Below are 22282 nucleotides of genomic sequence, written 5' to 3'. Positions count from 1 at the left end.
ACATTACCACTACCTCTGATTTGTGGATCATTAATAAAGCTATTAATCACAACTGAATTTAGTATTAAAACATGAAGGTGAGATTCCTTTATTAACCTTTTGCCTTCATTCCTGCCTCTTAGCCAGAAACAACACATTTCAGCTTTGAGTTCTGTACAGACAAGTCAGTCAAACGTAAATGATTACCTAAAATATCTGTTACTAAATGAACATGACTGGAGTGCTTTAAATCCACTGCAAAGAATTTCTCAACTGTACATACCTCCTAGTTGGTAACTACATCTTTACTGCTTGAGGTTAGCTTTTATCAAGCTTCCTTCTGCTGTGCAGGTACCAAAGTAGTCTTCTGCTAGCAGCACATACATGTTAACCTGAGATAATTTACTTAGCTATATATCAGTTGTTACTATAGCACCAGTTTAATGGCTTAGGGTTATAAATATAATTAATAAGACTAACAAAACTTCTCAACATATCTAACAACCCATTGATCACAATTTGTCCCCTCATTCACCTTTGCCCTTCATTGCTTTGATACTGTAATACTGATTTAAGATCTAAAAACTCAGGAGAGCAACAGGAAACTCTCTGGATGCAGTTACTAATTTTTTTCATGTTTAAGATATCACAGCTTTCTAGAAACCAAAATGAATGTATAATTTCAAGTCTTAAGGTACAAGGGATTTGTTATAACTATTACACTTTCTGGAGAAGGGGAACACTTGCAAGTATGTACTAAAATACGGTTTGTAGATAATCTGCTAACAGCTGTGAAACTATATGTGAATTATCAACATAAAATTCTCTTCACCTTCAAAGCATTCGCGATAAATTAAAGTAGTTTAACTATGTATTCCACCTAAGTTTTGAGCTGATTTTGAGCCGTAAACTCCCAGCCATCTGGTGGTAGTACTGTCCAGACTGTTGGGCTGAAACTTAGCAGACATTACCTACATTATTCAGTATTTCACATTGTAATTCTGAGGTTATTGCTTTAACTACTTTAGCCACATAACTTACGATAGTCTTCTTTCTTTTTCTGAACATGGAAAACCTCCCCGCCTCACCAGTAATAAGCTAAAATGCAGGAACATCCAGGCAGTATTTGTCATTACTATGCCTATTACTATTACTCAAGTGTCAATTATAGTAACTGTAGAAGACCGGCAAGACTTGCATGGCTAAAATTAATTTCCCAAATGGATGTGGGTTTTTCTCCCCCTCATCAATTTTTTGTTTGAAATTCTGTGGAACAACCTCTGCTTTATATTGCTACTGGACATTTTTATTAGTAAGTCTTCTGAGTTAACATTAGAAGACTCAAGACAAAATCATCAATTTAACTCTGTTATCTTCAAGGACAGTAATCCTATTAAAAAGTTTAGTTACCCTTTAAAACTAAAACCAAGCTTAATGAACATATCTTGCCAATATAACTCCTCTCAGATTTTTAAACTTTCACTGTATTTTTCAACCTTTGTATCACCTTTGTAAAATGATGCCCTTTTGTTACTGTTTTAATTGTAATTTTTGATGACGCATGTGCTGACTCACCCAGCAGTCTGACACATACAAATTCAAAATGTTCTGAGAAAGTTTTTCAACTATCAGTGCCAATAACAAATTATCATTTGAGCTCATATTCCTAGGTCTGACAAATCTTCAACTAAATTCAACAGAAGCAGCTCTTGAGAAAGAATTAAACTTGGACCCAATAACTGCATTAAATCAACAGGTAATATGAGTAACTCTGCAGCTTAAGCAATTAGAAACCTGGAATAAAATAGTATCCAATTTCAACAATGTGTTCTTCTAATGTGGTATCCAGATAGTGGATTTGCTCATCCAAAGAGGAAAACAATCAGAAACACTAACACACTGTACAAGTATGGTGTTTTTGAAGACTAGCATGCCATTATTAGCACAACTATGAGTTAATAAAACATACCATTTTCACTCTAGCTCTAAAAATCTATTCAGGTGTTTTTCTCTTACTTGTAACCCTTGCTTAAAAACAAGGCTGACAAAATACGTAACAATGATTCTTACCTTCTGTGAAATACTTTTAGAGTTAAATGCAAAAATACGTTATAATATTCAGTCAAGTATCAATGTCAGTGGGGGACTATTCAGCTGTGAAGACTGACATTGCCAGTTCATGATATAATGATGTCCTGCATATCATCCTGACTTGCAGAAGTCACTTTTTAGACTAAGAAACCGCAGGTCTGACAACTCACTTTCCATTTTAAGATATTTTTAACTTTCTTGTTGTTGTGACAGGCAACAAAAAATGATTAGATTTAGTCATGGGATTTGACACTACAGCAGGCTGACTTCTATTTGTTGATTACTATTGATTTTCTTTGATACTTCATTTAAAAATCAATAGCTAGAAAGAAAAATAGGCATGGTTTACACAAATTTAAACATGCTATTGTATGCTAGAAGAGGCTACAGTTTTGGCAAGGCACTGGCATCCAATTATGAGAAAAGCTCTTAACAGGTGAAACCAAGGGCTCCAGATCGATACTCAGTTTTCTTTCTCAATCAGAGAAAGTGGCCATAAATTAGGCTCATCAGTGCTATTTTCAAGACACTCCCAAAGCAAATAATTTTAACATTTTTTTCAGCCTTCCACTGTATTCATACTAAAGGATGAAAGGTGAAGTATAGAACAAAACTTAAAAGAAAAAAAAATATTTGTTCTACCTGGAGTTCATCCGTGCCTTTAGCTTTTTGGCTTTCTTTTTAGTTTTTTGTTTCTCCTCTCCATCTTTTAATGGTTCCACAGGAACAGAACTCTCAATCACAATATCCACAATGTACTTTTTCAATGACAGGTGCTCCTGCAGAAAACATTGAAATAATATTTAATCTTACCGTATATGATGGAGATTATAGATTATCTTCCCAGGAAACAACAATGGTAAATATTTAGCAAAAGGTTAAGGAAAGAAGAAAAATTTTACAATAAATTCTGGGTAAGAGTTTATTTCACACTGGAGAGAAAACATCATGGACATTTTGTATTAAGGAAGAATAATTACTGAGATAAGGAGAACAAGCATTGTCCCTCATTTTCAAGAAACTGTTATTTAACAAGTATGAACTCCAAGCTGCCATCTTTTCCAAATCTTTTCCAAGCTGCCTTTTAGAGCTACCTGAAACCAATGCCCTACCCAACCGACATCACTCATTGTATTAAATGAGCTAATTCTGGTTTGTGATTTAACTCTTCATGAAAATCTAAACTTAACTTTTTTTTTTGTAACACATTGAAACTATGCACTAATGGTACCATTTATTGATGGAATATTACTTTTCCTCCCACAGTAACAAATCTGTATTTAAGCAAAATATTGGTAAAATCTCTGCTGCCCATAAAGAAATTCTTTAATTATTAAATAGTACAGCTCTTACATACTGGCATGCAAGAAAGGGAAATGTGATTACACCATATGATTTTAAATAAATGCTTTGTTTCAAGATTTTTTTAAAATGTTACGAACAATTTCCTGTTTCCTTGGAGGTACTTTCAGTGTAAGTATAGACTACCCCAATACAGTTCAACGTCTAAATTTGAAAGAAATATTTATCATTTAAAGATGAATAACCAACAAAGCTATTCCCCTACAGCTGTTCTCAATTTTGATAGATCCATGCTAACCACAAAGGGACATGTAGGTGCTTGTAACAATTCCAATGACTGATGTCAACAGTCCAATTGACTATGCAGAAACTACACATGCAACCACACACACCCCCAAAAGACCAAAACCAAACGAATCTCAAAAAAACCCACAGCTGCTAATGGACGACTACCTTATCTTTCCCTAGCTCCCTCAAGTTAGAAATTTACTTAAAGTACTCTGTGTAGCAAGTTAAAATTTCAACAATCAAGAAGGATTTCTACTCATGCCCCTTCTAAACTGACTTTTCAATTTAAATATGCATTACTGAATTCCACCACTTCTGAACTAGCAATGCACTTCAGAGACCTTGTCACTACAAGAAACTTAAATTCAATCAACACAATTTTAAAAGTGATCCACTTAAACCACTACAATCCCCACAATTAAGACTACTTTGGTTGAACAGTATGTGTAACCTGGTATTCTGCAATGTCCTTCTGTGGTAATGAAAAGACTAACGGACACGTTCACACTATTGAAAACTCTCCTACAAATACCTCAATGCAAGTGGTGGACACCGCACCTCCATACTGCATTACAGCTGCTTGCACCACTGGGCTACAACAGCCAATTGTTCCCTTTTTTTTTTTTTACAAGTAACAATAAACAACTGGTTTAATGACAGTTATTAGAATACATTTAGCCCATTTTTTATATACTGAGGCTTATATTTGTTTCCTTAAAGAATGCTGAACACACTATGAAGTACAGGGCACCATTGCTTGTTAGGAAAACTTATCCTTGAAAATTGTTAGTGCCACAACCCGATGTGGTCATTTCTTCCTTTTTGGTAACTATCCTTAAAATTCAAAGTAAAAGGTGAAGCATTAAAAAATTTGTAGACAATATTTTCCAGAGAACAACCTATATTTTCTTCCACCAATTCAGGAAAATATTATGCCTCTTGAAAACAAAATAAATCTCTGTGAAATTTCCTGGAAAAAGACCATTTAGTTTTTGTAAGTCATTGCTGCATGATATAACCTAGCAATATATATTCAGTCAAAACGTTAATTGAAATTTATATCTTAAATCATATGAATGCAAAATGAATACTGAATTAATATTAGACATAAGGAATCAAGCATAATAACTTAACCAAATTAAAAAATAAGACTGACTATAACTTTACTACACTGCCTACACTGTAGAACTCCCAGTACACCTGAACGTTTTTTCCTGGATATATTGTCCAAATTGTTCCAACCATGGATATTGTTATATCCACATGTAAAGTAATTCTAACAGCTTTTGTAATCATTTCCCTCCCACCTTAATATTGTCCACTAAATTTCAGCAGTAAGTGCTTAAAGGAAAACTTTCTTAAGATATCTCAGAAGGCTGTCCCCTTTGAGCATGACTCGGTAGTACAAGACTAGCAAAACATCCCAGCTCCTGATGAGTTAGTTCTTAACCAGTCTGTAGTAGCACAGGACATAAACCATCCCAGTGCTGGTTATCAAATCCCAGTTCATTTTTGTCTCCTCAGAGAGATGTATCTGTCAACACCCACTTAAAAATAGCTTTTCCTTTAAACTTTCATTTAAAAAACAGAAACATGGTCATGAGGCTGACACTTCATAGGAAATTGTTGTGAGTTTTTCAATGTTAAGAAAAGAAAGGATTTCCTCAGAACAGACTAAGACACTACCCTTGCTTTGCCACCAAGCTTCAGCGTACTTAACCTGTGACATTTTGTGGATGCTCAGTTATTAAAAAAAAAGTCTGATACGTACATCGCTGCTTTCCAGACTGAACTAGCCCCCCCCAAGCACTGTAATTTACCATTAGTTTACCTCCTGTCATATGAATGAGATGAAGCACTTGTAATAGACAAAACAAGGACTATTACACCATAATTCCACATCTTTGTTCAACAGTGAAACTGGTTTTTTGGTTCATCAGATCTGAAAATTATTTACTATATCCTTCAAAACAACATCAGAGCAAAACAAAGTTAAGGCTGCCCTTTGAAATGGACACCCCCTTACAAGAGGGGCAGACCATCTTCACCCAGGTGCAGTCAACTTGTGGTCCTGAGCAAACCTGCTGTCAGACTTCTGCTAGGCAGAAATGAGTGAGACAAAGCCCTGTATCCCCTTGGCAGACACTCACCTCTTTCTCCTAATCTTATCTGTGGCTTAACAGATGACCTGAAGAGAACCACAGAGTTCAACAAGCACATTCATTTATCAGCCTGTGAGGGCCAAAAGAGGTCTTGCTGTCAGTAACGCACAGGATGGGTACAAACCATTTTGTTCACATGAACTCAAGCACCCTCATGAACAGTGTTTCCCAGAGCTCTCAGCTTTCACGTGTGGCAGTCTGGATTAATATCAGACTTCACACATATGGCTCATTAAAGTAAGACTAGAGTAATAATAATACCTTGTGTCACAAAAACAATCACTTTTTGAAGATACAGATCAAAGCGTATGACTACCACAGTAGGCAGATCTACACCATTCAGGTGTGAAACAAGTGTAACTCTTAGGTTGGTACTGAATGACAACTGACACCTGAAGATAGCTGCTGCTATATTATGCTTCAGAGCAGTGTAAAAATATTTATTCCCATGTTCTATTAAGCCTCTACCAGTTATCTGAAAAAATAAAGGTTTTTAAATCCACTGAGTCACATTGAACTACAATACGTCCAATCCTTTAAATCATTAAATTCATGAGTAATTCTACTTGCACAACCATTAGTTGGACAAGGTAACATACCATAAAAGTAATTGCCGTAAGTCTATGAAAGTGAGCAAAGCCAGTGCAGTGTTTAGAAAGCAATCTTTTGTCATCCTCTGAATGCTTTTATTTAAGCAATAACAAAACTATTCAATTTCAAGGATTTTTTATTTCTAATAAAGGTAATGCAGAATAACTGAGTAATCTAGTCACTTGTTCCTGAAAGGGTTTTACCTCTTTTTTTTTTTTTTTTTTTTTACTATTATTTTCATACAAGTAAATGCTAAATGCAGTAAGAATTTCCAAGACTAATTTACCGTTTCCACAGAGACAATCTGGGTTTGTTTTTACAACCACATGAAGGGGCATTACTTGCCCGATTCTGTGCTATGTTGAGCATACTATTCTGACCCAAACCCTCAGGTATTAGTAAACCACCAGAACTTCAGAGAATTTAGACCATTACAAATGCAAAGAATTATTAAGTAAAGGCTCTTTTCTAGTGAATGCCTCCGTTACTAAAATCTGTATTCAGACCTAGAAAATATGTTCACTGCAGTTTCAGTTTCCATACCGGCAATGCTTATTTTATCTGTGCAATTTCTCCACAGCTTTGTTATAAAGACTGCCGTATAACATAGCAATTTTGCTGATTTTGCTCTAACAGAATACCTTTTATCTCAGGATCAAACTAAGACCAGCTATGACTGTTGTTATGTATCAGATTTCTGCCATTATTTTCCATACTTGATAACTCATCCTCTAAGTTGCACAGCTGAGATCAACTATGTCACAAAACAGGGTAACAGCTTCCATGAAGATGGCAGAATCTGTACCACGAAGTGCAGTTAAGTCTGTACTATGTTATGATGTATAGCTGCAAAATGCAGAAATAAGAACTGAATCCTGATGTATTTCTTCATCATCACCTGTTTATAGTCCTCCACATACACCCATACGGTGACAACTCAGTGATGTATTAGAGTAGAAACACTCCTGGTATTTCTCTCCAGTGTTATTTACTTGCATTCCCCAAAACTAAAGGTTAGTTTTAAAACTCACAAGGTATACTGTACCTATTTTCTCTGAGGGAGGCTGTCTCTAGCTGAAAAAGCTTATGAAATATAAAAGTAACCTGGTAAATATATACAATTTGATATTTAATGACATTCTGTATAGACACATTAAGTGAGCCATGTACCTCTTAATAACTTTTATACAACACTGAAGTAATTTGTAAAACAACCAAACTAAATTTCCTGTAAAAGCAGGGTGATAAAAACTAACATTAAATGCATACATAAATCCGCAGCCACCACAAAGCAGACAAAATAGGAATTAGATTATTTAAAAAAAAAGTCTTTCCTTTTCCTCTCTTCTCCCTCCATCCTCAACTGTTCTGACTTTTAGTCACCAAGAATCCTGAAACTTTCTGCATGCAACAGATGGGCTTCATCTACAAACTACGTAAGAAATCAAGTTGCCGAAACCATTAAAGCTACAACGAGTACGGTCACCTATGAAGTCCCATCCTTGCTGGTTACTACCTAGTCCCATTCAACTGCCTGAAACAGAAAAACTACCCAGTTCATTTAGTATCTTGATGTTGACAGATTCAGTCGACTAAGCATAACTTATAACCAAGTTTTTCTCTACACACTAAATTACACCCCTTTTTCCTATATGACATGTTTATACTACAAGGATTACACAGCATTATTATCAGTGCTCTCTGAATTTAATTTTTCTGACTCTAAAACAAACAATTGCAGATTTTTTCCATGAAAAGCCTAGTGAATACTACAAAATGCTGAAATGCTACACAGTTGAGTACAGTCCACTTCAGTTTACATGATGAAAACCATACCATAAACTAGATTCTGAACCTCGGTAATCTATACAAAATACAACAGCTGGAGAATAAACTTCCAAATTGACAGCCTCTTCGCACAATGTCCATTCACAAGACAAGTACTCTAGAATAGCTCTCCCCATTTAATGACCTGATTACAGCAACAACACCCATGTACCTGACCCTGAAAAATGAAATGCTGGATATGTAAGTATTTATCAAACTAGAACACAACTGTAAAATTACTTTCCTACCCAATCTCTTTTACTGTGACACTTTTGGCTCTCTGTATTACATATAAGCTACTGTTCTTTTCACTACTCAGCAATTATTTATAGTAACTTTATTAAATTGCGATGTACAGTGTGCCAAACAGAATTCTTCCTTACAAAATTTCCTCATTCTAAAATTAGGAGTGAGCATAACACAAATACTTACTTCCCTTTCCTTTCAAGTAAGCATTGCCTTTTCATGAATTCTGCCTGGGGCAAGATTGCACAGGTAGGACAATATTGCAGTAAAGCATCTGTATTTGCTCAAGCTGAGAAGAAAATCACAGCCTGGCATTTGCTGCTGTAGGGCAGTTGTAACTTAAAGATCCTCTGTTCTCTTGTGAGCACGTTACGCCTTGCTGGCTCTCACAAAGCACAATATTCCTCCTAATACGCAGCGGTAACAGCCAGGGAAGGAAGGCTCTGAAAATCCTCCAGTTTGAAGCCAGTCAGTCGCTGGCAGGAGAGGCCAGGATCACCACCTTGTATATCAAGTATTTTCTGCCGCTTTCTATAAGCTCCTGCAAAGCAGCACCACAGCAAAATTTTACTGTCCAGCAACAGGCATGTAAAGGCCTGACCTTTCCAACATACAGTCTGCTTTACACAGGCTGTGACACAGTGCTAAATTAGTTCTGTTTCCATCATGTATAAACTAACCAATTCATGTAAGTGGAAAACTTTTCTGGCTATTGGACTTTCACCCAGAAAACTGAGCCAAAATTACCTTCTTGGAATCTGAAAAGCTTATATATTTTTTTCTCTATTATAATTTTTCATTTTCATTCCTTTCTGTATTTCTGGATTCTGACCAGAACTGAAGCAGAAGTGCCAGAATACCATAAGACTGCTTATTCTTATTATTTCTGTGTTCTTTCCAACTTTGAATCCCCAAGTTTGGAAAGCAAAGACATTCTTGTGAGTGTTCTAACCCAGTTCTGCAGACCAAGGCAACTTGAAGACTATCTGACTCTAGCTATTTATCTAAACTCAATCTTCAGAACTTCCAAACACTTGTTTTTACTTGCCTTCTCATATCAGCATTAAAATAATAGACATGAGGAATATTATAAAGAAATACTTGCAGTAGCCTATATCACATAATAATTGCTGTCATTCATTTACCATTTGAATAAAAAAAGTTAATAGCAAACCGAGTATTATGTGTAAATGTAAGGTACATAGGGAAAATACTCTAGCAAATCAATAGGTAACTATACTGAAGCACAGATATATCTTTTGGATTTACATCTTTACCTGTTTCAAAATAAACAATATCCTGGAACTGCAGAAAATAATTATTTTTTTTCAGTATTTATTACCAATGTCAGGAATAACAGTTTCTTACTTGTATGTAATCACTTAAGTTATATATTTGCCAAATTTTGAAAAGGTTTTTAAGGTTCAATTCTAAATCATGTTACCACAGGAATATTTGTTCATGATTTTATTACACGTTTCAACAAAACTCCTCAGTGTATTTTTTTCCCCTCATAGCCTAGGACAATATTTAATATGGAAAACAGATGCTGAAGCAGACCATGAACTACATTAAATGCAAAATTTAGTTTTCAATATTATAACCAATAATAGCTTGAAACACAAATGGTCATTAATGCTTAAACATAAAGAGATCAAAAGTCTATGATCAAATGCTGCTCTAATACCACAAGTGATGACCCACCCCAAAATACAGAGAAGATTCAAAACAAGAAAGGTATTTATCTGTTGCCATTAATAAAGAGTTATTTTAAGTGTTTCATATGTGAAGAAACAGGTTATTAAAATAATGGATATTCAATTACCATTTTCTCAAAATCAAGATTTTAATTATTCACATTTCTATGTTAAAATGCACTTTAGAAGATGAGTGTAGATTGTTAAAAGTTTTTATTATTCATTCCAAACTGAAGCCTTATCTTTCATTGTAAAAATAGTTTCTCCTTAACTTCTTGATTTTAATTAATTTTTTAAAATGAGAGACCAAGACTGCTTTTTAGCATGTCCAAACTAAATACTACTTTTACTGCCAATACCGACTGCACTTCTAGTCACCTTGCTTGTCCATAAATTCAATGATATGACAGCCTGCCACTAAGATAAATAGCAAATAATACTCTGAATAGTAGGTTCAGGTATTTCTTTGGGTTTTTAGTATCACTCCCTTTCCAACTTGTCACACCAACATGTGGAAACAGAAGGCAAAGTAAAGCTGTTTCTTCCACAAGAATGAGAATTCCACATACTGGAAACAGAAAGCATCACTCTGCAGATCAGGGAAGGAAGCTGGAAAGCATTGCTATTATCACCCGGCTGCAAGGGCAAGCAAGAGAAAGGGGGAAAAGAGAGCGCAGTTGGCCCTGCCAACAGTAGTTTTTCTTACTGGCTGTGAATATTAAAGATACCCAAGCCAAAAGCAGGAAGGGTGCAGCTGTTGGCAATGATCTATCACAATTAAAGACACAGCCAATAAACAATTAATCATATACGTTTTTACCAAGAAAAACAACACTTTGTACTATATTAAAGGTAAGAAGCTCTGCACAAAGTAAAAAATACTAGAATTGATGTATAGAGTATGGAGATACCTTCTGCAAACTATATCATGGATTAAACTTTTTAATTACATGATCATTCGTGACAGCTTCTTCTAGGACAAATGTATTCACAGAAGAATTACAAGGCCAGAGTTCCTGTACTGAAAGGACCACGGGTATCCAACACATATGAAACATCCATAAATGAAAATGCACCATGGATGCTTGGCCTAATTCCATTCCTCTAGCAACACACAACCCCTCTCTAAAAAAATCCTCCCTTCCTCAGGGGGGGAAGGAAGGTTGAGTAAAGCAAACTCAACTGGAACCTGAGGCTTTATTGGGATGGGGAGTTCTGGTTTGTAGATGATTTACAGATTGCTTCCACTGAGCAATAGAGAAGAAAAATGGGCTACTGTTGGAAAACTATAATCAGATGCCAAGAAAAAAATGAATATACAATGAAGTCTATATTCTGCAAATCTGCGGATGAAAAGAAACACGAATATTGTTTAACATATGACCAAACCTGTATGCACCTTTCAAGTATTACCCTGTATGCACCCCTGTATTGCCCAGAAATTGCTTAAGTATTATATACCACCAGAGCTGAGCCAAGGTCATGTCCTTGTACTGTAATGGTCATAACTGATCATTTAAATGTTCAAAAGAGACTGGAGTGCAAACATACACCAGAATAAGACCAGGGCTGCAAATGCTTGCACACAGCTCATGGTTGAAAAAAATCACACTCACATGAAAGCTTTTGTCCAGAGCCTTACTTAATCAAACGCAAGAAAAGAGCTTAAAACTGAATGCTAAGGACTTTCATTACTTATGAGTGAAACTCAGAATAAATAAAGATGGCTAAAACCACACTTGGCAACACAATACCTGGACTTTGGAGAATAGACTTTGGCCTCTCTGGGGATCTGCTTGATAGAGTACCATGGGATAAAGCCCTGGAAGGAAGAGGGGCCCCAAGAGCACTGGTTAATATTCAAGATCACCTCCTCCAAGATCAGCAGCAATAAAGACAGTCAGGCGAAAATGCCAGGAGGCTGCATGGATGAACAAGATGCTCCTGGACAAACTCAAACACAAAAAGGAAGCCACAGAGGGTGGAAACAAGGACAAGTAGCCTGAGAGGAAAACAAACTATTGAGCAGCCAAGGACCAGGTTAGGAAAGCTAAAGCCCTGATAGAATTATATCTAGCCAAGGACATCAAAGGCAATATAAAAAGCTTCTATAGGTACAACAGCGATAAAAAGACGACTAGGAAAATGTGGTCCCCCTCCAGAAGGAAACGGGAGACTATGTTACCTGGGACATGGAGAAAGCTGAGGTACTCAATGACTTTTTTGCCTCAGTCTTGCACCAGCAAGTGCTTCAGCCACACTGCCCAAGTCACAGAAGGCAAAGGCAGGGACTGGGAGAATGAAGAACCGCCTGCTCTAGGAGGTGATCAGCTTCAAGACCATCTAAGGAACCCGAGGGTGCACAAGTCCATGGGACCTGATGAGATGCACCCGTGGGTCTGAGGGACCTGTTGGATGAAGTGGCTAAGCCACAAGCCATCATATTTGAGAAGTCATGGCAGTCTAGTGAAGTTTCCAGTGACTGGAAAAGGGGAAAAGTAACCCCCATTTTTAAGAAGGGAAAAAAGGAAGACCCAGGGAACTACCTTAGTGCCTGGCAAGATCATGGAGCAGATCCTCCTGGATGCTATGCTAAGGACAAATCGCACCTGACAAACCTGGTGGCCTTTTACAATGGGGTTATAGTGTTGGTGGACAAGGGAAAAGCAACTGATGACATCTACCTGGACTTGTGCAAACCTTTTGACACTGTCCTGTGTAACATCCTTGTCTCTAAACTGGAGAGACATGAATTTGATGGATGGACCACTCGGTGGATAAGGAATGGGCTGGATGGTTGCACTCAAAGAACTGTGGTCAACAGCTCAATGTCCAAGTGGAGACCAGTAATGAGTGGCATTCCTCAGGGGTCTGTACTGGGACCGACGCTGTTTAACACCTTTGCTGGCAACATGGACAGTGGGATCAAGTGCACCCCACCAAGCTGTGTGGTTCGGCTGACATGCTGGAGGCAAGGGATGCCACCCAGAGGGACCTTGACAGGCTTGAGAGGTGCGCACCTCATGAAGTTCAACAAGGCCAAGTGCCAGGTCCTGCACGTCCAAGCACAAACACAGGCTGGGCAGAGAATGGATTGAGGGCAGCCCTGCCAGGACTCAGGGGTGCTGGTCGGTGAGAAGCTCAACATGGCTCTGCAATGTGCGCTTGCAGCCCAGCAGCCAACTGAATCCTGGGCTGCATCAAAAGCAGCGTGGCCAGCAGGCTGTGGTGATTCTCCCCCTCTTCTCCGCTCGGGCGAGACCCCATCTGGCATGCTGCGTTCAGCTCCTGGGCCCCCGACATAAGGCCATGGACCTGCTGGAGTGAGTCCAGAGGGGGGCCCAAAGATGGTCAGGGGGCTGGAGCCTCTCTTCTGTGGGGACCGGCTGAGAGAGTTGGGGCTGAGAGCCTGGAGAGGAGAAGGCTCCGGGGGACATTACAGTGCCTGAAAGCGACCTACAGGAAAGCTGGAGAGGGGCTTTTTACAAGGGCCTAGTGACAGGACAAGGGGGTAATGGCTTTAAGCTGAAAGAGGGCAGGTTTAGGTCAGGTATTGGGAAGAAACTCTTTACAGTGAGGCTGGGGAGACTTGGGACAGGCTGCCCAGAGCAGCTGTGGGTGCCCCATCCCTGGCAGTGCTCAAGGCCAGGCTGGACGGGGCTGGGAGCAACCTGAGCTGGCGGGGGGTGTCCCAGCCCGTGGCTGGGGGTGGGACTGGGTGGTCTTTAAGGTCCCTTCCCACCCAAACCATTCTATGATTCTATGAATACAAGCAGACGTGTAACATACACAACAATGTTCAAGAAGTAAAAAGAGAACTATTAATCTTGCATAACAATTTTTAAAAGACCACATACCCACAGGTATGAATATCTCAAACTCCACTATTAGAGGAAATGAAAAAAACCTGTTCATCTTTAGTGTTATTTTCCATTTTTCTTGATCGTTATTTTAGATAGGTTACCAAAGAACTTCATAGGACACTATTCTTCATTCAAATAGAACTTGAAAACACTGATTCAGAAGGAAAAAGAAACAGCCTTTTCCCCAATACTTCTAAGGCTGAAGCAATAAAACAATAGTTAGATATAATTTAATTTTAATGAAAATATAGTGAATTAAAAAAAAAATAAATAGTGAAGTCCAGACATCACCATGCCTCTAGACAAGGTAGCTCCTTCTAAATACAGAACAGAAAGAGCAAAGGTCAGGCATGAAAATATTCACGCATCTCTTTCCATCAGTAATTTCCTCTGTAAGAAATAATGGAAGCAGCATACAACTTTGAGAAAACAGCTCAATTTCTTAAAGAAGAACAAATCCTCACTCCTAAAAAGCTTTTAGAAATTCAACCTCATATGAACATCATCTTTGCATGTGTGATGTGCTAGCTATAAACCTTCTATGGCTGGAACAGAACTTGTACCAGCACAACTCTGCTCTCTCAGGCAGCCTCTCACCACATCCCGGCAAAAGTGTAACAGTGTCCGTACCAGGGGAACTCGCCAGCACAGTTATGCACACTGTAAATCAGACCCCACTGCAACCTAGACAGACCTATGCCAGAAAAGGCTTGCACTGCAAACCCCAGCCAACCTGACAACCCACACTACAGAGTAAGCTTTAGTCACCCACTGTGTGTTTTTTTCAAAAAAGAATGTGGGTGGGCTCAATCAGTGATGTCTTTCTACAAATCCTCACATTTTAACACTGTCAGTCTTCAGACAACAACACTTTCTTTGCTCCATTATGAGAGTGTATTTGCATTTGATCTAAATATACCTCTAAGAAGGTTCATTGTTTCATTTAATATCATGACAACAGTCTTCTTCCCTGATTAAAAAAAGCACATTTTTACATATGCAAAGGTTCATTAACATTCCTCCATCCTGCTTTGAATACATAAAATTCGAGCATGCACCTTATATAAATTAACCAACTCCCTACCACGTTAGCTATTAGATACGTTTTTTTGAAGTACTTTTCACTTATTAGAAACATTCACAGACTGCATAGAATTACATCATTTATACTCTAAAAATGCCTTTAAACCATGGTATTTAAATGACAGGAGATACAGACAAGAGATAGGACAATGGTTAAAAGGAAGCAAGCTATAAGGATTACTGATGTTATGTGTATTGGGAAAGCAGAGGGGCATAAAAATGAATAAATACTCTAGGAGCTACAGGTAGGACCAAACGGCTACAAGGTTCTTGCGGGAACCTATCAAAACTGCTATGTGTCATCCTATGGCTTTCAGACGGCACCTTTACGGTGACGGCCTTTGTGCCAAAAGCCTTTCGTGTCACACAGGCTTTGATTCAGCAAAACCATTAGTCGTAACTTCAAACATACTAATTGATTCCAGTGAAGTCAATGAAACCAAATTGCACACATTGTTCACATCTTTTGCTGCACTGGAAGTAATATGAATATTAAGAGAGGGGACAGGAAACGAATAGCATACAAAATAGCAATGTAAAAAGAAGGTAAAGCTGTAACTTTGATGGAAGAAGAAATGCATTTAAGCTGAGAGAGAAAATGTAGACAGAACACTGTTACTGCACTGAAGATAACGGTGAAATCATGTGGGACAGTGATAGCACTGCAAGTTTCAGAATATAATGATGGAAAGACAACTTTTAGGCTGAAGCCTACCACACTGGAAAGGCTTTTGCCATCTACATGAATTAACGTATTTACATGATCTACATAATCTGCATGAATTAATGTGTAAGAGACCAGACAAAAGAAAAGTTAAAAAGCAAGTAAAAAAGGTGGACAAAACTTAATTTGCTTTCACATGATATCCACTGTTTCAAAATCAATAGATAATTGCTTTAAGAGAAATCTACATCCTTTTCAGCTGGAGACTAATAAGTACTCAAAGGAAGAAAACCCAAAAGCCTGAAACGAAATGAAGCTGTCACACAAACCTAGAAGTAACTTCGTATTCTTTCATCTTTAGTATCTTAATTCATAAGAAACCTATTTTCTTTGTGACTTGCAACAAGTATATTACATCTACAAGTGAATTCATCTTATTGATGATCTAATACTAGCTGTCAGTTCTTGCACAATATATGCTTAATTCCACACCAATGGAAAACTGCTTCAGCACGAAGTCTACTCTTATCTCTGAAAATGTTTGTAAAATTACAGAACATATAGATGCTACAGTAAAGGGGAAAACCCTAGAATATAGTATTTTATTTTTGTATTTCTGGCAAGATCAACTAGTAGCATCCACCTGGGCCAGAGAAATTGGTCTCAATGATCATTCATTACAGTTTTTAACTTTTTGCTTACAGCCAAATCAACAAAAGTCCTTACTGTATGGAGACATATTATGTAACCACTTACTTAAACCAGTTTCCGAAGTCTTAAGTAGATACTTAAATCTTACCTTCTGTGATACCAATACAATCAAAATAAAGATATTTCAAGTCCTTCTGTGATTTCTCAAGTAGTAGCAAAGAAATTCTGTGGTCAGATTACAATTTTAAAAAAGCTTTCTTTCTAGGCAGCTACCTATTATACTTAACAGGCTTAACACAGTATGAGTCAAAGATCAAGAGTAAGTTATGTGAGGTGTCAAGTGCACAAGGTTAAAGGTAAAATTTTATGAGGTCAAAGGTGATATAAATAAAATATTTTGTGTCAAAGCAGCGACACAGACAAGATGTATATAATCTAAAGACATCACAGATGACAAGTGTAATAACTTTAAGTAGTACAAGTGTGTTCTCACTACAGATATCTTTACTGACTAAAAAAATTGAAAACAGTGATGAATAAGTAACTATGAATATTACAATGCTTCCATGGAATACAGTTTTACTTCTATATAATACTGTGGAAATTTTTTCTCAAGTATTTCAGAACTTAAATTACTGACTGCTTCAGTTGTGGAGGAGGCAAAGTCTGGCATTAACTACGCATGTTGAATACAGGTACACAAAGCAGATCGCTTTGATAAATAAAATTGCTCTTTTGCTTTGCAGTGACCATATCTCTAGCATGTATATCTTACTCCTGCTCTTTGAGGAAAACAAAAAACAACAAAAACACACCACACAGAGAAGGCCTCAGACCAACGAAATTTCGGATTACAACCGCATAGTTCAGCACTGTATACTCAGACTAATTAAAATATAGATATAAATAATATATTAAATATCTACCATTGGAAGTATCTGTATGTTGCCAGTATACCAAATACTATGCACCATCTTGATTAAGGATATTTAAATCTCCCATTGTAATCATCAAGCTGTTCATTCAGTTAAAGCTGTTCTCTCCTTTTGATCCCACACAAAGGACACATTCAAGAAATCCCATACATTTAACCTTAATCTTGATCTTAAGTTCACATCAAAATGTTTTGCTGAAAAACACAGGATTTAAGCATATGATGTTGGACACCACAAAAATCAGGGTATCTGTGCCCTCTAGTGGAATTCTTTTTCACCAACTGGGCACAAAGGCAGCTGTTCCAACATGATCCCTTCTTCTGGAAGCTGGAATTGTTAAAATTATCAAATTAGACGTTGTGAATAGTGTGTAACACCCAGTCAAAAGAAAATCTAGTTCACTGTTTTCCTCCATATTCATCTGAGACAGCTGCCCAGCAAGAGCCATAGTTCAATTATCAGTAGCTAGACAGATAAAAGCAAAGGCCAGACAGATACTAGAAAATTTCAGAATTATAGATTCCCCACGCTTTGATGCGTGTATCAACATGAAAGATTCTGTGAAATCTCACAGCTTGTATTTCTAGGAAAATGGATGCAGTATGAAGCATTCTCCCATATATCCAGTTAGGTAAATCCTGCATCTAAAACCAAATCCAAACCCACAGAACTCCCACCAAACACTGTAAAGTGGGACAAAGAAACTGAAAGACAGTTTATGTACTTCTGTTACAGTTACGAAGGGGTCTGCAAACTCAGCAAAAATTTATTCCTCCAGACTACTGTATCTCTCTGATTTTCTTCTTCTGTTTTTCCAGTGATAACCACATCTGTGGATTTCAGCATCTCAGGGACTTAACTCTCCAAAGTTTTTTAAAAAGGAAAATATAAGATGCTACTACTGGATGTAAGAGCTGTAAACAAAGAAGATTTCAAAATAAAAATAGTAACAAGAATTGCAAAGGAAAGGAGGAGACAGTCAAAAATTAGAAGTACAGAGCAGTGTCATTTGAATCAGCTTGGCTGGAAACAGGTTTCTGAACACAATGAAGTTAAATCTGAATCGGCTCCGGAGAACTGGCTTGCACAGTATTTCTTCCTAACATCTGACAGGTATAATACTCAGGCATTCACAAATTTTTTGGGTAAGACAGAACTCAAAGTCTGACTGTTACAATACAATTTGTCTCATAGAAAAAGGCTTGACTTAATACTGTAGTTCAATTCAGGCAGCAGCAGCAAGAAATTAAATCAGACAACCGTTCAGAAGTCTTTTCTTCAAAACAGTAGTTTCTTGGTTTAGTATAAAATCTCCTCAGGGCTTCCTAAGAATCACCCTAAATGCCAACTCTTCTAAAGAAGCTACTGAAAAACTAATTATTGTTCTTTCTAGAAATCCCAATATTTGCAAAGCATTTCCAATCCTAAATTTTTAAAGTAGTTTAGCACTATGATTTTCAGCATTATTGATCTTGATGCATACGACAGCATATCTGATAACTAAAAGAGGACTAAGATATTTTAAGCAGCAGGAAGGAACAAAAAAAAAAGGTTAGGCAAGATGCAGACACCTGCAGCACATCAGATTTTTATGATGAAAGGAAAAATATAGTGAGATGAAAAGCACCTTTGGATTAACAGAAAAGCAATTAGTCACTTTTTGTATTTTTTATACACCATGTATTTCAACTGGCAATTGCCTGAAGTATTTGAATCCGCTGTTTCTTTCATTGCTTTTCATCGACAGTCTATATTCAAAAGGCACTATTATTCCCATGCTAATACAAATATTCTCGTTCAATTCCTTTACAGGAATTTTAAAGACTTTCTTAGGCTACTCAGCTGTATGGCATTTAAAACTAGAAATAAAAAAATGGTTACAAAAACTTACCACTTCTTCATCTGAAAGCTCTCGCCCTTGTATACTACTGTTTTCTCTCACAGCCTGTTGGTGCTTTTTCCCTTTAATGTGACTAAAAAGGTATACTTCTGATGAAATCTGCAATGACAATGATTTAATAGTACATTTTTTTTCCCTTGGTAATTCCATAACCTAAAAATAACAGTATTTTAAATACAATACATTATATGTCAATTTATCAAGAGTATGTTCAGAATTTCAAGCACAGTACTTTATTCTTTAACCTAATTTACATAAATATCTTTGATGCAGGACTTAAGAGTAAATTACACAATGATTTTCTAGCCAGCAGTATACTAAGAAAGAAAAAAAATAATCTTGGTTTCTCATCTCACTTTCACTTCAATCTAACTTCATATATTGAACTTTCATTCTGAAATGTATGATCAGTGAAAATACAAGACTCCAGTCTGCTGAACCTGAGTTTCTGTTCCAGCACTGCCTGAAGTGATCCTGTGCAATCTCATTAAACCAAGTAATTTAGAGAAATAGTGCTGTGTAGGATATAAGGCTTTATTCAGTAATGCACACTTTTTGCAAATCAGTAAAAACAGTTATCAACCAGAACAGATCTCCTTGCTCACTTCCTACTCAGTGACTGTATGGCTTCCTCTCCTCCACCATTCCTGAGACACAGGGATCGGTGGATACGAGAAGAGATACCCTGTTGAGATCGCAGATCTGCCTAGCAAAGTACCTGGCTTCCAACAGTGACCAAAAAGTGATACCTAAAGGAGAAGCAGAAGAGGAGACAAAACGAACACTGATTCTCCCTGTCCTGGCTTTGGCTGGAATAGAATTAATTTTCTTCTTAGTAGCTGGCAGAATGCTGTGTTTTGGATTTAGTGTGAAAATACTGTTGATAACACACTGATGTTTTCAGTTGTTGCTAAGTGATGTTTATACCAAGTCAGAGGGCTGGAGGGGCACAAGAAACTGGGAGGGGACACAGCCAGGACAGCTGACCTGAACTAGCCAAGGGGCCATTCCATACCATGGGATGTCATACTGAGCATAGAAACTTGAAGGAATTGGCTGGGGTTTGCCAGTCACTGCTGGGGGACTGGTTGGGCATCGGTCGGCAGGTGGTGAGCAACTGTACCATGCATGACTTGCTTTTTTTCCCCTTTTGGATTTTAGCTCTCTCCTTTTTTCCCTCCTTCTCATTACAATTATTATATATAAACTTATTTTAACTATTAAAAATTGTTCTTACCTCAACCTGTGAGCTTCACTTTTTTCCCCTGAATCTCCTACCCATCAGGAGGCAGCACAAGCAAGCAGCTGCATGGTACTAGTTGCCAGCTGGGGTTAAACCACAACACTCCCCCTGAACACTTTAAGCCTCCAACCACAGTTCAAGAACTACTTAAGCTTGATGTGGTTTATCTGTATCTAGTAACTTTCAGTGAAATTCAGTCCAATGAAATTTGTCCAATCATTCCCTGAACTCATATTAAATTCAAATATCCACAGGAACAACTCAGCTACCTGCTGTGTAAAGAACCACATTCTTTACTTTGCATTAAATCTAGCTTTTAACTACCTTCACCTGATGCTCCCAAATTCTTGCTTTTCTTATACGGGACAGCTAATAAATGAGTACTGTCCACACTTTTCATTCTACTAAAACTCTATAGTTCTTTCAGATCTCCCCTAAACCACCTGATTTATAGACAGAAGAATCCAAAATAAGTTGTACTTTACGAGAGCAGAGCAGGGACACAGTAAATTTAAGTACTCCCATCTGTGAATAAAGCAACATTTGTAGCTTCAAGGCTTAGGGTGGCCTTGCAATTCCGACAGTATTCAGTATGGACAGAGATCCAACTTACCATTACATTGCATAATGAGCACTGTTTTTTTCGTTCATATGGTGTAAGTTTTGGTGCATAATCAGTATTAGCATGTCTTCCACTACTTAATTCAGCTGCTTTCTCTTTTCTTTGTTCAATTTGTTCCATGTGCCTTCTAATACTTTCATCATGCTGAATGGAAAATAAAGCAACAAAGAAAAAACATGGTGAATTATAGCAAATGGGATTAAACTGTGCAAAGAATTACCAAATATTGTACAGTTAGGATGAACTTCTGTTAAATAGAAACTAGTTTTTATTTCTGAAAGGCATTAAAAGCCAGCAGAAATCAATTTCTTTTTTTGTTTTATAGGTTATTATCAACTAATAATCTGCTGCAAATCCTTCCGTAAATCTTTGTTACATTTAACATTTCAGTTCTGGTTTTGTTCTTAATGAAACACTAGCACAGAATACAAGTTCAACTTTCAATTCTACAAATATGTAACTTACGTAGTGCTGTTTTCACATGAAATCACGAAGTACAAATTACAAGTAAAATAAATTACTTGTTATTTATCCACAGTAGCAGGCATAGTTCACTGGATTCTTTCAGAGGGTTTTCACAACTAACCTTCATGTCAATGGAACAAACTCTCAACTATTATTTAAAATCAGAGGCTGGGGTATGAACCGGTATTTAATAGCAAAACTGCATTTTACAGTATAAGTAAATGTAGCTATGGTGCTAAAGACTGGGATCAGAGCAAAGAATAATACTGAAATGAAGTTACTTGTACATACATAAACCATTCTAGAATAAGTACTTAAATGATTTACCATTAACTGAAACTTTAATATATAGTTCCATCTCAGAGCCTTCAAAATATAGTTTATCACTTTAGAAGTCTTTACATCTCTTGAAAAATAGTGGATATCTCTTCAAAACTTTTGATACCTCGGTTCTCCACCGGACACCCAATTCAGCTGGACAGGGGAACTACAAGGGGCTCAGTCCTTATGTCTATTTTATGAAATAACTGGAGCCATTCATGAAACAAAAGGAAATAGCATGCCACACTTGACAGCATCAGTTTCAATACCTTTAGACAGCACCTGTGTGACCATTGGTGAACTCTCCACTAAATGGCATGAGAGTTTTTATGTATTGATTTTCCTCATGATT

At 37.2% G+C, this 22282-nt stretch overlaps 1 protein-coding gene across 5 annotated transcripts in view; it reads right to left on the bottom strand.

The window, feature by feature from the left end:
• SCAPER (S-phase cyclin A associated protein in the ER) overlaps positions 1 to 22282 on the bottom strand; it is a 166049-nt gene that overhangs the window by 86193 nt on the left and 57574 nt on the right. For all 5 annotated transcript variants that reach the window (XM_055805663.1, XM_055805669.1, XM_055805684.1 and 2 more), the window contains exons 19-21: positions 21136 to 21288; positions 19271 to 19378; positions 2713 to 2849 (exon numbers count right to left, since the gene is read on the bottom strand). In XM_055805663.1, the coding sequence (XP_055661638.1) occupies positions 2713 to 2849; positions 19271 to 19378; positions 21136 to 21288 (398 nt within the window). The remainder of the gene's footprint in view (positions 1 to 2712; positions 2850 to 19270; positions 19379 to 21135; positions 21289 to 22282) is intronic.

The sequence above is a fragment of the Falco peregrinus genome, chromosome 1 (assembly GCF_023634155.1).
Source record: "Falco peregrinus isolate bFalPer1 chromosome 1, bFalPer1.pri, whole genome shotgun sequence".
In the NCBI taxonomy this organism is placed as follows: domain Eukaryota; kingdom Metazoa; phylum Chordata; class Aves; order Falconiformes; family Falconidae; genus Falco; species Falco peregrinus.
The sequence above is the reverse complement of the archived record's forward strand: the minus strand, read 5'-3'. Positions and strand labels throughout refer to the sequence as shown.